Raw genomic sequence first — 14,803 nt, 5'->3', positions numbered from 1 at the left:
CAGACCTGGTGGTGCAGGCAGTTGAATTGTGAGATCAATGAGAGTGTTTTGTAAGAACTTCAGAGGAAACTAACATTGTTGCGGTTGTGAGTTTTGCACATGGGACACTGTTAAATGAGCCTCAAGTTTTATTTTGCTGTATCCATTTGTTTTTCATTTTCCAAGAACGCTCTCTAACCCAAGCACTGTGTTGTGATCGGCACACAGTACTTTAAGATACAGGAAGGATTGTCTTTGTTTCTGAATTACTTGTTAATCATTATTTCTGAACGCATGATTAACTTCACAAAATGAAAACTTAATTGAAATGGTGAAAATATATTTTATCATTTATCCTTATTATGGAGAGATTATTGAGGTAAAAGCAAACATGCAACCCTGTCTTGGAAAGTATGTGCGTGTGTGTAGATATTACCCTAACCCTAACCCTATGAACTTGATAAATGGGATGCTTGTTGGTTTTAATGGGTATCTGTCCAGCTGTACCACATCCTCTTCTCTTTCACCTTTGGAACACAATTAGGTACCATTGATCAAGTGAGCCACAGAACAATGAGCAGTAGCTCTCCACAAGCACTTAAGGGGCTGCGTTGTGGATATCTATGGATGGACTGGTTTGACATGCAGGACAGATACAGAGGAGGCAGAACAAATACACGTCAGTGTGCCTTGGTCAATGACTAAAGGTGAAAGGTCGGAAATTGTTAAACCCCAGCAGGCTTAAACTGAGGAACAGGAAGGATTGTCTTTGTTTCTGAATTACTTGTTAATCATTATTTCTGAACGCATGATTAACTTCACAAAATGAAAACTTAATTGAAATGTTGAAAATATATTTTATCATTTATCCTTATTATGGAGAAATTATTGAGGTAAAAGCAAACATGCAACCCTGTCTTGGAAAGTATGTGCGTGTGTGTAGATATTACCCTAACCCTAATCCTATGAACTTGTTAAATGGGATGCTTGTTGGTTTTAATGGGTATCTGTCCAGCTGTACCACATCCTCTTCTCTTTCACCTTTGGAACACAACTAGGTACCATTGATCAAGTGAGCCACAGAACAATGAGCAGTAGCTCTCCACAAGCACTTAAGGGGCTGCGTTGTGGATATCTATGGATGGACTGGTTTGACATGCAGGACAGATACAAAGGAGGCAGAACAAATACACGTCAGTGTGCCTTGGTCAATGACTAAAGGTGAAAGGTCGGAAATTGTTAAACCCCAGCAGGCTTAAACTGAGGAACAGGAAGGATTGTCTTTGTTTCTGAATTACTTGTTAATCATTATTTCTGAACGCATGATTAACTTCACAAAATGAAAACTTAATTGAAATGTTGAAAATATATTTTATCATTTATCCTTATTATGGAGAAATTATTGAGGTAAAAGCAAACATGCAACCCTGTCTTGGAAAGTATGTGCGTGTGTGTAGATATTACCCTAACCCTAATCCTATGAACTTGTTAAATGGGATGCTTGTTGGTTTTAATGGGTATCTGTCCAGCTGTACCACATCCTCTTCTCTTTCACCTTTGGAACACAACTAGGTACCATTGATCAAGTGAGCCACAGAACAATGAGCAGTAGCTCTCCACAAGCACTTAAGGGGCTGCGTTGTGGATATCTATGGATGGACTGGTTTGACATGCAGGACAGATACAAAGGAGGCAGAACAAATACACGTCAGTGTGCCTTGGTCAATGACTAAAGGTGAAAGGTCGGAAATTGTTAAACCCCAGCAGGCTTCAGGTCTGTCAGTGTGTCATGAAGGAAATCATTTTGGAATGTAAAAGAAAGAGAGAAAGGTAAAGAGTGTGTGTGCATGAGAAAGAATCAGAAAAATAGAGAGAACAATGGGAGACAGAGTAGATCTCTGTATGCCATACCAAGCCTGAGGCACAGTGGATGCCACTTTGTCTTTTGTCGTCATGCCGCTGACTGTTGTGGTCTTTCTTTTAGCATGTTCAATTTCTCACAGATGTGGGATTCACTTTTAAGCCATATTCTCTATCATGGCCATTAAATCCATGTAATGGTGCCAAGATGTTCCCAAAGAGGCAAGACTCATAAAGGACTAATTGCTTCAGAGGAACATTTTCAAATGCAACTCGGGGAAGAAAATAAAGTATTTCGCTTACATTTCATAGCCAGACCACAAGCAACAAAGATTAGTGACAGAATAAAATATGAAAGTATGACAGTTTGAGAAACTTGCCTCTTCAAAAGAAGCACAGTGGTCTCGTAAACTCTTGTATCACTTAAGCCAATAAACAACCAGCCTGGCTTATTGGCATTTGAAAAAAGCAAATTATGAAGAAATCAAATGTTTTGGATGTTTCATTTGAGAACCAAAATTGCCAATGTGGGACAGGGTACATGAGCTAATTCCCTTATCCTAGAATGCAAATGAACAATGTCTTGCATCAGATTTACATCAGACAATCACACAAACAGACCTAATTAGGTTGATTTGTCTGTTTTTAACATGCTTTCTACTCCTTTGGTGCAAAGGGGGTAATGGTGAGTGACAGCCTCAGTTTATTAGGCTCTCTCCTCTTCCCACCCTGCTGAGCCAATCTTGTGCAGCCTTTTCAAACATGACAATGTGGTTTTTCAGAAGAAAAAAAAACATTGCATCCAGATTGATGTAAGTTTAACCAATAAAGAAGGCAACAACACCAATAGTGACCTGCTTGTTTGTTTTTTTGTTTGGGCCATATTTGACACCAATAAGCCCAAGCCCAGTTTAAAAGCAGTGGTGTCACATTGTGTCAATGGCAAATTAAAACTCCTCAATAGATTTCCTTACAGGGGCAATATTTAAGAATGATGACACCTTCCCAACAATGGCTGTATCATGATGCTGCTGTGAGTGAATACTGTTCCAGTGCCATGTAGGCCTCTGTGGTAGTAGAGGGAGGAAAGGCATCACAAGTCTTTGCATGCGAGGATGAAGCTCTCTTTATAAAAACAGAGTCTTTGTTTCACTGCAGTAAACAAAATTGATTTCTCGTCTTTAGGGACCTTTGATTAGGCTGTGAAAGCCAGAACATTTATAAATAATGCACTTGCCATATATCTACCAATGACTGTTCCCCTTGGGAGTCGACTCACCATTGCCAGGGAGTGAAGCTAAGAAGTGGACAGACTTTTGCATGACACATTTGAAAATCTTTATTTAGTCATTTGCAGCATGCAGATCAACTGACTTACTTTCTAACTTATGTAAACATACTTGGATTACTATCAGAGAAATGGCATTAATATTTGTGACAAGAGAACAGGCCTCTGGATAAGATGCTCTCATAGAAAAAAAAGGCTTTTTTCTCCTCTCTCTCTCCCAGGGCTCTCCCTGGGCGTAACAATGCCATTTGTAGTGGTGCTGGTTATTTGGTCCGTCTTTTTGACACTCTACATCATAATGGCCACAGAGGGATGAGTCAGCTTTTGTCACAGGGATAATGAAGCAGGGCACTGCTATCTGATGCACACACAGTGGCATCTTTCCATTTCAGAAAGTTGATATAATGTATTTTTCCCAGCACGACACAATGAAACCATGACACATACTCTATTGGATGGATTACATTGCGCACATACACAGGCATTGTTCATTCATTCGACTTACATTATGAATTTTGCTATGGAAGCAAGGAAACTTTTGATTAGAGACTATGATCTGAAACATGCAATTCAAATGCTGTTCAAAACACTCCTCACATTATGTTCAGTTACAGTTTCTATAGGGTCTAAAACATTCGCTTTTCCAAATGACTGTGTGCCAAATTATTTGGACTCACATTACCTCCTCTGCTCGCATGAGTATACCACTGAAGTAAACCTTGGTTTTGGCATTTCAGAATCATCTGTATCTTATCATTCCAAAGTCCCCTAAACAGAAAAAGCTGGAGCACCAGGCTCTCCTTCAAAGAGCCCCCAGAGCGGCTGTTGTCTTCAAGGAGGAGGGATTGCTTTCAGCAGCCCCGGCCCACGACTGGTTCTCATCATCTTGACAATAAAAGTAGAGGAGTTAAAACAAAGCAAAGTTTCATGAAAAAGGGGGCAAAAGATTTCCGTTCCTGGCTGTGCACAGAATTGTCCCTTTCCCATCCAGAGCTTACATGTTTGGGAGACTCCTGGAGGAGTTCTCCTCCCTTTGGAATGCTGCAGGGGCTAATCTCCTCAGATTCTTTGCAGGCACCCTGGGGCAATAGGACAGAAGACCAAAGGGCTTGTCCTGCTTTAAATGGCTCAACAGTGAATGGGATATTGTGCTCAAAATTCACAGGGGTTGGCGTCATAGTACCTGCATTTCATTAGCTGATGATCTTTGCTTTGCGAGTGTAATGGAAGCATGGATTTAATTTTGTACTAACATAGTTCAATTGAAGAAGGATTTGACAATGTGTGATATTAAAATTATATATTTTTCCCATTGGTCGGACGAAGCAGCCCAGCTTTAGGAGTCCTATCAATACTGAGGGAGATTTCAGTTTTTCTTTTGATGTCATGTACATTTGGCTAAGGGGAGTTGCAAGTTCTGGAAAGCATTGTGTATTCAGAGAGAGTAGATAGAGAGGTCATACAGGAAAGACAGGCAGTGCATGCTTTAATAGACAAAGCTAGTGACGTGAAGAACACTAATGTATGTCAATATTTACAGACAGTATATGTACAGTTTTGAACAGACCTCGCCTAGTAATGAATGCTTTGAAAAAAAAGTCAGATCTTTATGAAAGGGTGAATAGTTCTGTCAGACATCAGCGGCTGTGGAGACCTGTGATAGTCTGGGGTCAGAGTCAATCTCGTAGCGGTAGTGATACCCCTCCCACACCTCTCTGCAGGCCTCCCGCATGTCATTGATGCGTTTCTTGATGCCCTTGCGGTTGAGGTAAAGTACAAAGAGGAAGACCAAGCCCACAAAGCCCAGGACTATCCCCAGGAAGACATAGGAGGTCTGGAGGGCAAGATCTGCCCCTTCACCGCCCTGGTGGCACCACAAACTCAGCGTGCCCAGGGTCAACAGGGATGTGTTCCTCAAGTTGGCTGGAAAGGCACACACAAGTCCATCAACATCCCCTATGTGTCCCTGAGAGTTGTTGAGCCAGCTGGCCAACATCTCAATGCCACAGGTGCAGGTGAAGGGGTTCTCCCCTAGAAGGACCCTGGCTCTGGACAGCTTGTCCAGCTCCTGCAGACCTTCCGCTCTGAGGGTCTTGAGGGCATTGAGGCTCAGGTCCAGCTCCTCCAGCTGCTCTACCCCTGAGAAGGTGCCATTGTAAATGGCCACCAGGGAGTTGTTGCCCAGTTGGAGCCGCTGGAGGCCATGCAAGTGGGAGAAGATGTGAGATGGTAGGTAGATGAGGCCGTTGCCCGACAGATCCAACCCCTGTAGGCTTCCCAATGTGCTCCAGCGCAGTGCGGGCGCCAGGTCCATCACAGAAGAGTGATTGTAGAGGGCCCGGCTGAGGTTGAGCTCTCGCAGGATGTGACTGTGCACCGTGAAAGCCTCGGGGTGAATCACGGCTAGTTGATTACTGCTCATGTCCAGGGAGCGTAGGCTGCGAAGACCTGAGAAGGTCTGGGACTCCACCGTGGAAATTCTGAAGGGACAGACACGGACAAGTGTTTAATACTGACATGCTTTGGTGCTTCACATTGTTGACATCTCAGTACTATACACATATTCGTTAGTGGGATAACTGTGATCACAACATATTTTTCCATACCTGTTATTGCTCAGAGACAGAGTTGTAATATTGTCAAGTCCTTTGAAAGATTCCGGTCCGATTCGGCTGATTTGATTTCCTGTGATAAACAAATTTCTGGTGTATCCAGGAATTCCAGATGGAATACTCCGCAAGTCTTTCGAGACGCACTTGACAGTATGTGCGGCTTCAGAGCATTCGCAACGCGGAGGGCAAGATGCGCGCGCAAAGACTGCACAGACCAACGCGCAGAAAACTATTCTGAGTGCCAAATTCGTCATTTTGGAAAATAACGCAATATGAGAGCTAAAAGTATTCGAAATATACATAAGTAGGAAAATGAATGACTCGGCGTAATATGTTTGTAGTGTGTACAACTCTCGATAAATAAAAACTTGAATTCCAATTGCCTACTTTTTACAATAAAAAAGAATTCGACTATCGTCCCATTGAATCCGTCATTGCGCTGGCTACATACATGCATACAGGCGACCTACGAAATGCGAAGTAACTTGCGCTGGTCAGCTTGTCCTCAACATCTTGTTCCTGTCTGTAGTGAGTCCTGCTTGAATGTTCAACTTCTTTGCATTTCTGAAGCCCACGTGTGGCTGAGAGGCAGGGTTTAATTTCCATAAGAAAAAGGGGTCTTGCTGATCTTAGCGTTTGATCCTAGCCGTTCTGCGAGGGGCGTCGCTTCTCTCGAACAATGAAATAAGCACCATCGCGTCGTGCAATCTGCGGGGTGGAGCTTTTTACTCACCTCCTCCGGATTTTCCAACCTTTCAATACTCTCCATCAAGTACTATACACAGGAATGTTGACTGTGTTAATCTCCTTGTAGTAAATAATTGAGGAGCATAGTAGAACGTTCGAGTAGACAGGCTATTCTTTATTTTAAGTAAAACGATCCCGTTAGGCTATAGTCTTCTTATAATCAACTTTAATAGGAGACCTTTTTATGTTTTTTTATTTTCACTTTCTTACTTTTCATACCATGTTTAATTTGGCCAAGGTGTCAGACGTTCTTGAACCGGATTCCGGGTATTCTAGATCACAGCATCTTCCTCCTTTTCCAACACCCCCCCCCCCCCCCCCCCCCCCCAGATCAAAAGCTGCGTACTTAACAGTTTGAAGCACAAGCGGATGCAATGGTGTCAGATAGACCCTGACCGTCGAACCCATCCTCCCTGTAGGTGGTAGGCCTATTATAGCAAGCGGCAGAGTAGGCATCTCAGAGCGCATGGTTCTCTCTCTGATCTCCTCCCTCCTCGAGTGTCCTATCATTTGCAGGATAAAAGACATTAAAATTGAAAGAGTCTGGCTGTTTGACAGCTAAGTGTCAAAGCTGAAATAGACCGACTTCAGTGACCAAACCTAATTCTACCATCTGCCATTTTTTGAAGCGTCTTTTTCTTAGTCTACTCGTGCTTCATACTTGACAAATGTATGCAGCGTCAATGGCAATAATCCACAACCTATTAGTGCATGAAAAACTAAACAAAGAATGTTTTTCTTCCGACTAACAATACAATTTTTATTTGTCATCCAGCCATTTCTTTACATTCATTGTTGACACAACTTGCATGTTCTCCTAGTGTTGACATGGGGACATAATAGGAAAAAAGGGTTCGGTTCAGAGGGTCTGATAATAACAGACCTACGTTATACTAGCCCCTGGTAGAATAGCATCCCGACTGTCTTTTGTCAACTGAATGAATTGATGGAACCACAGGTCTCCACATTCCAGGTCCTGGCCCTTGGATACAACAAGACAGCATCATCTAGAATCAATTCAATGGCACTCTAAAGAGCATTAGCCCGTGTTCCTGAGCTGTGGAGTTCATGGCTGTGTTGTTCTTTGAAACACTAGTTCTAATTTCGTCTGGCAACAAATACAAATGAAATGAAATCTTGGAGTCATAATGGATAAAGAGTAATTTCCACCAATCATGCACCAAATATATTGAATGCTAGTATTTTAAATCATATATCTTTTTCAAACATGTAAACAACTTTCTCCCCCGACTTCTCAGGCAAGGTTATTACTTCATTCCCCATTACTAATCATACCCACAGAAAAGATAAAACGTTATAAATCATTTTTTGTGTAATAGTGCTGGATCTAATATATCTAAACATATTTCAAGACAAGTAACTGGGTAAATTAGGCATCATTTCAAGCTGGCCTTTTTAATCTATACATCTTTACCATTAACTACATTACACCATGTCACTCTACAATACGTATACTTAGAAAAACTATGTAACAAATGTATATAAATGGATCGTTAGGCAGTTGTCTGCAGTCAAATGCAGCCTTCCTTTCCTCCTAGAAGCTATGTAATTGAGTAAGCTAGCCACTACCATCTGTACACTAGGCTACAAAGACAAACAGACATTTACAGACATCTCTCACACGCACACATGCAAGCGTGCATGCATGCATATCAACGTAGTTGCTGGCATGCAACAACACCTGTCCACATCCAGTACACATCCATGTTGCCATTGGTATACACTCTCACACATTCAGGCACTAATCTGCTTTATGGCAGAACAGTGATGAGATGCAAAAGGCCTTTGCACAAATTGTAAATCCAAAATAGGAATTCATTTGCAATTATAAACTGAAAAATGCAAAACGTGCATGACTGAAGAAGTCTATCACTACATCACTTTGTTCCAAGAGGTTGCTTAATATTTACACATTAACTTGAACAAAAGAGAAGACACTGCATCTCTTAGCAAGCCCACCTGTCACCACAGGAATGGACACATTAACCCAGATACAACCCAACCTCTACAGTAATGTAAGTATATTCATATATCCTGCAGAACATAGCTAGTTAGCCATTAACACCTACGCTACACATTTGCAGAAATCTTAAATAATCAAGTTCAATAATGAACCTCTTATCTGGTTTGCAGGACAGAAGGAGCAACACTTCTCAGGATCTGGAGAAAGGTTTGTGTGTGTGTGTGTGTGCATGTGTGTGTGCGTGAGTAGACCTCAGGACCCTGGCTACCTGCTGCTTCTGGCAGCGTTCTGGCAAAAAGAAGGCTCAGCTCTTTTCTGTTTGCTTCCAAACAATGAAGGGATTTGATTCCGGTCAATGAAGCCATGGCAACGTATTTTGTGTGCCAACCTTCATCTCGGATTACCTTGGGGGCTTTGAAACCATACACAGAATCAACATAGATGGAGTAAAGGACAGTAACGCTAGTGTGTGATATGTATGTTAAGACCTTAAGTGCTCAAGACCCATGACAAAAACATTTCTTTAGGCACCAGATTTATGTACTACTTTTGCTCTTTACAAGCAATAACAAAGAATGAGTATGTAGGTCTCTCTTTGTAAACACAATGACAAAGTACAGGCTACGGTTTCATTACTAAGTCGAAGGCCTTTTCATTGTTCTTCTTTCCACCTGTCATCCCAAAATGAAATCAATCAGGTGTTTCATTAGCGGTCAGGATTCTTTTGGGACACAGTTTGACATGATCAAGATGCTTTGATCCCTCTCTGGGTCTCCCATCCTACTTTTGGCATAAACCTCTTACATAAATGAATTCTCAAGCATTCCAGTCAGGCATACCATTCCAATATCTGCAGGTGTAAACCAGAATTACAACTGAGTCGGCAGCAATGGTTGTCATGGCTGTAGCAGCACTGTCTGTAGAAGGGCATTCAATAATCTGCAGTTAACAGGATCTGAAATCTATACATTCAGCCTTTTAGTGTAGAGCAATGACAAAACGGGTCTGAAAATACAAAATCACCTAGACTTCCGACACAATATACAAACATTTCATAAAAGTTAGATATGATACAGAGGTATCCTGGAATTCAGCAAAATACAATGCATTGCAACACAACTTTCTGGAGAATCAAGCATTACACAGCAGTACAAGATCTGTGTCAAACCAAGCAGAATACATTCCTTGAAAGGCATTTGAGTGAAATATCATGTTTCTCTTCCAAAACATAACAATGGAATATAGGAAGCACTAGATCAAGGGACCGTGGTCACATTTCATTACTTAGTAGATGCTTCAAAAATGGATGTTTTCCGACTGGAGTTAGGGAATACAACTCCCCCAGAATTATTGTTGCCGCTACACCACCTTCATTTCTAATTGATAAGTTGATAGACAACATCCTCCCCCCTCACCCCCTCCCCATTGGGTTTTATTAGCAATCAACTATGGTGGTTGGGGGCTCAAAAATCCACATCAGCACCACTAACATCAAACCAAAACAATAAACAAAAAGAAATTGGCTTCCAAATGTATTCCTGCTTCAACAGTAGGGTGGCACCAGTGACAGGTTGCCTGTTCAGAGAAACAAACAGTCATTGTTGTTGTTGTAAATGTCGGATGCTCTAGGTTTTCCTCTCATGGTTGGATTCTGGCATGAGTAGTCCTGTTTGAGAGGGTCCAGCAAAGCGACACCTCCCCCCTCACTTCGAAGGTCAAGCCCACATCCAACCTGCAGGGTTCCTCTGGACCCCTGGTGGTTCCCCCACCTCACCAGTCACCGGAGGTTAAGGGTCAGGGCTACTGTAAGTATGACCCCTGTCAACATAAGGAAAGGCAACCAAGTCTTCAGGAACCCTGCACAGCTGGAGAGAGATAGAGAGGGATGGAGAAAGGGGGGGAAACAAAAAGACCACCAGAGATCATCACTGAGGAACAATAATCTAATTTCTCCCATAGTCTTGACAGCACCCTCCCGAGAGCGCACGCACGTCATCAATTACTCCGCGCCTAGGTGTAGCCATGGCAACCGGAGCCCATGTCATCCTTCTCCGATCCCAGCCAGGGTTATGGCGGTCTAACCCCCACCATGACTCCCGCCCACAATGCCCCCGTCCAGGTGGGACAAAGGGAGGAGCTGTCACTTTCTTTTAATTACAACAGACTGCTTCAGCTAAGGCCCATTGGATTCATGAGGTACTTTGTTTTGTATTAATGGATTGTATTCAGGATAATCCTATGCATGTTCCTAGAACCAGGCTGCTCTCTCCCTGCCCCCTCTCACTGAGAATCCTTGAGAAAGTACATTGAAGGGCCGCTTTGTGAAATGGTCCCCCCCCCTAGAGATCCAGAGTACTCTGCTGTCACATCTCCAGCCCTACTTCTTATGACTGCTTGGCTCTGAAGCTACAGTGACAGTAATGTATGTTTTAATGGCTGGGCACAGAGACTCACCTGATGTGCTTGCCATGGATGAGCGACAGCAAGCAGAGGTTAACCATGTTCCATGAGGTGCTGTTTTCATAGCGCATCAGGTTCAGCGCCATGGCAACGTGGGAATGGCAGTTGTCACAGCAGAGGTTGTGCTTAGGACAAATTAGAACAGAAGATTAGTATTAGTCTCAAATGTAGTGTTATATTAAATTAAATGAAAAATTCCCTACCATCCTGTTTTTGTACTCCTCCGAGGCATCATGGACTGCTGTGTCCCAAGCGTTCGACCCACTTGCATAAACCTTGCTGACATCCAGCATCCAGTACCTGCAAACCCAGCAGACTACTCAGTACCAAGCTACTGCTCTCTGGACCAACTGTCTGGACCAGCTTCATATTGCATCAAGCACAATTTTAATCAAAGACTCAGCGAGCAAAGAAGTGGAGACTTTAATAGATTTCCCTTGCGAGTTTTTAACAGACAAAATGCTCCCAGGAAGACTGTAAACATAAAGCTAAGTCACGAAGATAAAAACACCCCAACGTATTTTTATTGACTTACTTTGTCGGTCTCCCGAAAGCCATGTTGTCTTCCTGCACAAAACAAACGAGAAAAAAAGTATTCAATATATATGTTAATGGGTTCATTACTAATTGATGAACCAGACCTATACTACTATCGGGCTTTGTTTTGTTTTTCCAGATGACAAATTTGAGATGACCCTGAGCTCCTCAGCACTAACAGTGGGGACAGATGAACCCACCAGGAGTGACTGGCACTGGCCCGTGTCACAGCGGGTCAAACTACATATCCTCTTCTCGTGTTTCTGACTCTTTCCAGAGGCACTTTCACTTACTGTTCTTGCCCTGCCCAGCCTACAAAACAATAACCACAATCATGGAATTCCTAGTGAGGCTATAAAACACCTGTAAACAGATGAAAGTTTACAGCAGGGATCTTACTAACCGCAGAGCAAGATGAAGTCTACAACTAAGATCAACTAAGATTAGGAGAGTCTGGTGAACAAATGTTTCATCTATCTGTTTCACTCCCTGGATATGCAATTATTGTCCTTATTTATGTTTTGCCAACATGAAAAATTGTAATAGCCTGCATAGTCTGTCTTAGAGGTTGGCTCAGATAATATTGAACAGTTCATTGATCCCAAGGATTTTAAATCTCCAAGACACCTCCCAGGAAGTGTAAATGTAACGTGAACAGAACAACCACCAAACTAGTTCTAAAAATAGACTGCTCTCACTATTCTACCAATGATTAGGTCCCCATACGAGTGCATGAAGCAGTGCTTGCTATTGATATTCCTCTTGGAAGAGGTGGATGGGAACATGACTACTCACCGAGACAAAGTAGGGTCCAGCAAAGTCCCTGATCACTCCAGAGGAAGTACAGATCCCCATATGACCAATAAAGGGAAGCAGCCATCTGAAAGACACTGCATATCAATACAAATTTCCGAACTACAACAAAGATAGGAAACAATAATAATCCGCCTCTTTCAACATATAACTATCATCATGATTTGCCAAATGTCATCAGTTTAATTATAGCCTAGCATCAGTGGCCTGTGCACAGCTTGGGAAATTGTCTACATTTAGCTCTCAATTGCAAACTTGAGGTATTCTTGCAAGGTATCCTCTCAAATATCATAACTGGCAGATCACCAGGCTGAATTCATACATTGCTTGGCTCTGTACAAAATTACTTATGCATTCACTGAATTTGCATTCAAGAATTTTCTCCTGCAAATGTAAAATGATATAGCAAAAGCATAAATGGATTTTCCAAGAACATATAAATAAATAAATAAATAAAGGGCCATTTAGCTTAGATAATCGTGGGGATGAGAAGAGCCGGGGTCGTAGATAGATTTGTATCGGCTTGCCGCGTGAACAAAATAGATTTGATGCAGCTATTAGGTCATCCTTGATCACACGAAACTATTCACGAAACTATTCACTTTTGAAATTAGTTTCATTAGTAGCCTATCATATTAGTATCATACAGCCAACATTGTCACATTTTATCAACCATGTGCAAATACCAACCCGTCAGTGTGAATGACGTCACCTTCAGCACACAACGTCCTGTATTTTATGTTGCAAAGCCAAGCTCACTCCCATTAAGTCAACTTGTACAGAGCAGTAGCAAAGCTTATCGTAACTATTTCACCAGAATTATTGTATCTGACTACTGAATTACAGCGATCTATATCACCTAACTACATTACAAACTTTCATATAGGTAACTTGTATACACATGGGCCATGCTAAAACATCTACCCTCTATTCAATTTCATCACGAAACATGAATCATGGTCGATGGTCTTTGGGAGACGTCTGGGTGAAAACAGATAGCATACCGTACCTGTTAGCAATCTAGCCAGCTGTTCCGCTGAGATGTCAACTAGTACTGTACTCATTCCAAGCCTGGATATAACTAGCCAGTAGAACACGGGCGGCACATAAAAACAAACAAAATCGGAAACGATAACTTACGACAGCACGGGGATAGGTGTCCATACAATGCAATAAGGATAGCGACTCGTGTCTGGGTTAATTCTCTCAAACGCTATGTGGTAATTCTTCATGGTGTCTACTTCAACATCCGCCATCACCAACTGTGGAAAATGAACTTCATTCGTCCCACTTCCTGGCAGAAACCGTCTCCTTTGACAACTAGCGTGAGCTTCCGGGTGTTCACAGAAAGCAAGTGTATGGTTTATGAATGGTCTGAATAACATGAAGAATCTATCAATCCCGCTGGTTCTTTCAAATTCCGTTTTTTTCGTGCTATAGGCCTATTTTGAAAAACGTAATATGGCTATTGCTTGAAAAATATACTAAAGGACAGGCAGGTAAAAATCTGCAGTGCACATTCTGTTCACAGTAGGGTATGTTTACTAAAACTCCAGTGCCCTGATTGACTACAATACCGTGAGCTGTCAATGATTATTGCATCAACAGTTTCTTTTGGCAGTTGTTGTTTGTTTAAATACAATATTTTTATTACAAAAACGGGGCCAGCACAATTCTTTAACAATACATAATTAATCATATATTTATACTTATTGTAGACCATCTCTATTAATCCTCTATTTACACTTATTGTAGACCATCTCTAAAGTATATCATGCAGTGGGAGACCCCTAGTGGTAGAAACATGAACAATATGGAAAATAAGTAATGAGATCTGTTTGCCAGATGTGCCATCACTGCTGGCATACTGGCATCGTGATGATTTGCCCCATGCACAACAGTATTTGGTCCCGCATATTTGGTTTCTGCTTTGACATGCCTGGGTGCTTCATTGGGCTACCAATTCATGCAACTGGTGAAAACAGTAGAAAACTCAGACAATTATTTGGATAAGTATGCAACCATTGTTCATTTCTGTGCAGTTGTGCATCATAAATCAACAATGAAACAATAGAAAAAGGAATACTTGAGTTTTTAAGTGGTGTGTGCTCTTTATGGCACAAAGAGTCCTGCCTTCGGGTTCAGGCCAGCATAGTGAGAACTCTGTGATGGTGTGGGGGTTCCAGTTATCGAAGGAGTTATCTGTAGCAATGGTGGAACAGAAACAAAGATGAACCCAAGGGATCTGGCTAGGCGCTGTACACTCCATACAGGTTCCCATTAGACATGACAGGTGATATATTGTGCAAAGGGTCAAAACAAACTACTCAGCAAAACCAGGTAGACGTTGATAAACGAAGGCACAGTGGGCTCACCATATAGGAGTCCAGGGATTTCTCCAGCAAAATGCCACCTCAATATCTGCCCGAACCTTCCAACCCAATTAGGCCTTGGATGTGGAGCTTAGCGGTATTTCATGACATGTCATCCTTTTCAGTCAGAGATTTGAAATGTAAAATGTCA

The 14,803-nt window shown here is 42.0% G+C and overlaps 2 protein-coding genes across 2 annotated transcripts; both read right to left on the bottom strand.

Moving 5' to 3' along the window:
- Positions 1 to 4,687: 4,687 nt before the first annotated feature.
- tpbg1b (trophoblast glycoprotein 1b) lies at positions 4,688 to 6,041 on the bottom strand. Its single transcript, XM_067256363.1, has 2 exons — positions 5,734 to 6,041; positions 4,688 to 5,607 (listed from the first exon to the last, which is right to left on the bottom strand). The coding sequence occupies exons 1-2, from the start codon at positions 6,039 to 6,041 to the stop codon at positions 4,758 to 4,760; spliced, it is 1,158 nt and encodes a 385-aa protein (XP_067112464.1). The 3' UTR covers positions 4,688 to 4,757.
- A 3,464-nt stretch (positions 6,042 to 9,505) lies between these two features.
- On the bottom strand, positions 9,506 to 13,548 carry tmem222b (transmembrane protein 222b). The gene is made up of 6 exons (XM_067255790.1): positions 13,421 to 13,548; positions 12,263 to 12,347; positions 11,466 to 11,497; positions 11,134 to 11,230; positions 10,925 to 11,055; positions 9,506 to 10,335 (listed from the first exon to the last, which is right to left on the bottom strand). Exons 1-6 carry the CDS (start codon positions 13,534 to 13,536, stop codon positions 10,248 to 10,250), a joined length of 549 nt encoding a protein of 182 aa, XP_067111891.1. The 5' UTR covers positions 13,537 to 13,548; the 3' UTR covers positions 9,506 to 10,247.
- Between the last annotated feature and the right edge of the window lie 1,255 nt (positions 13,549 to 14,803).

Source organism: Osmerus mordax, chromosome 18 (assembly GCF_038355195.1).
Source record: "Osmerus mordax isolate fOsmMor3 chromosome 18, fOsmMor3.pri, whole genome shotgun sequence".
Lineage (NCBI taxonomy): Eukaryota > Metazoa > Chordata > Actinopteri > Osmeriformes > Osmeridae > Osmerus > Osmerus mordax.
The sequence above is the reverse complement of the archived record's forward strand: the minus strand, read 5'-3'. Positions and strand labels throughout refer to the sequence as shown.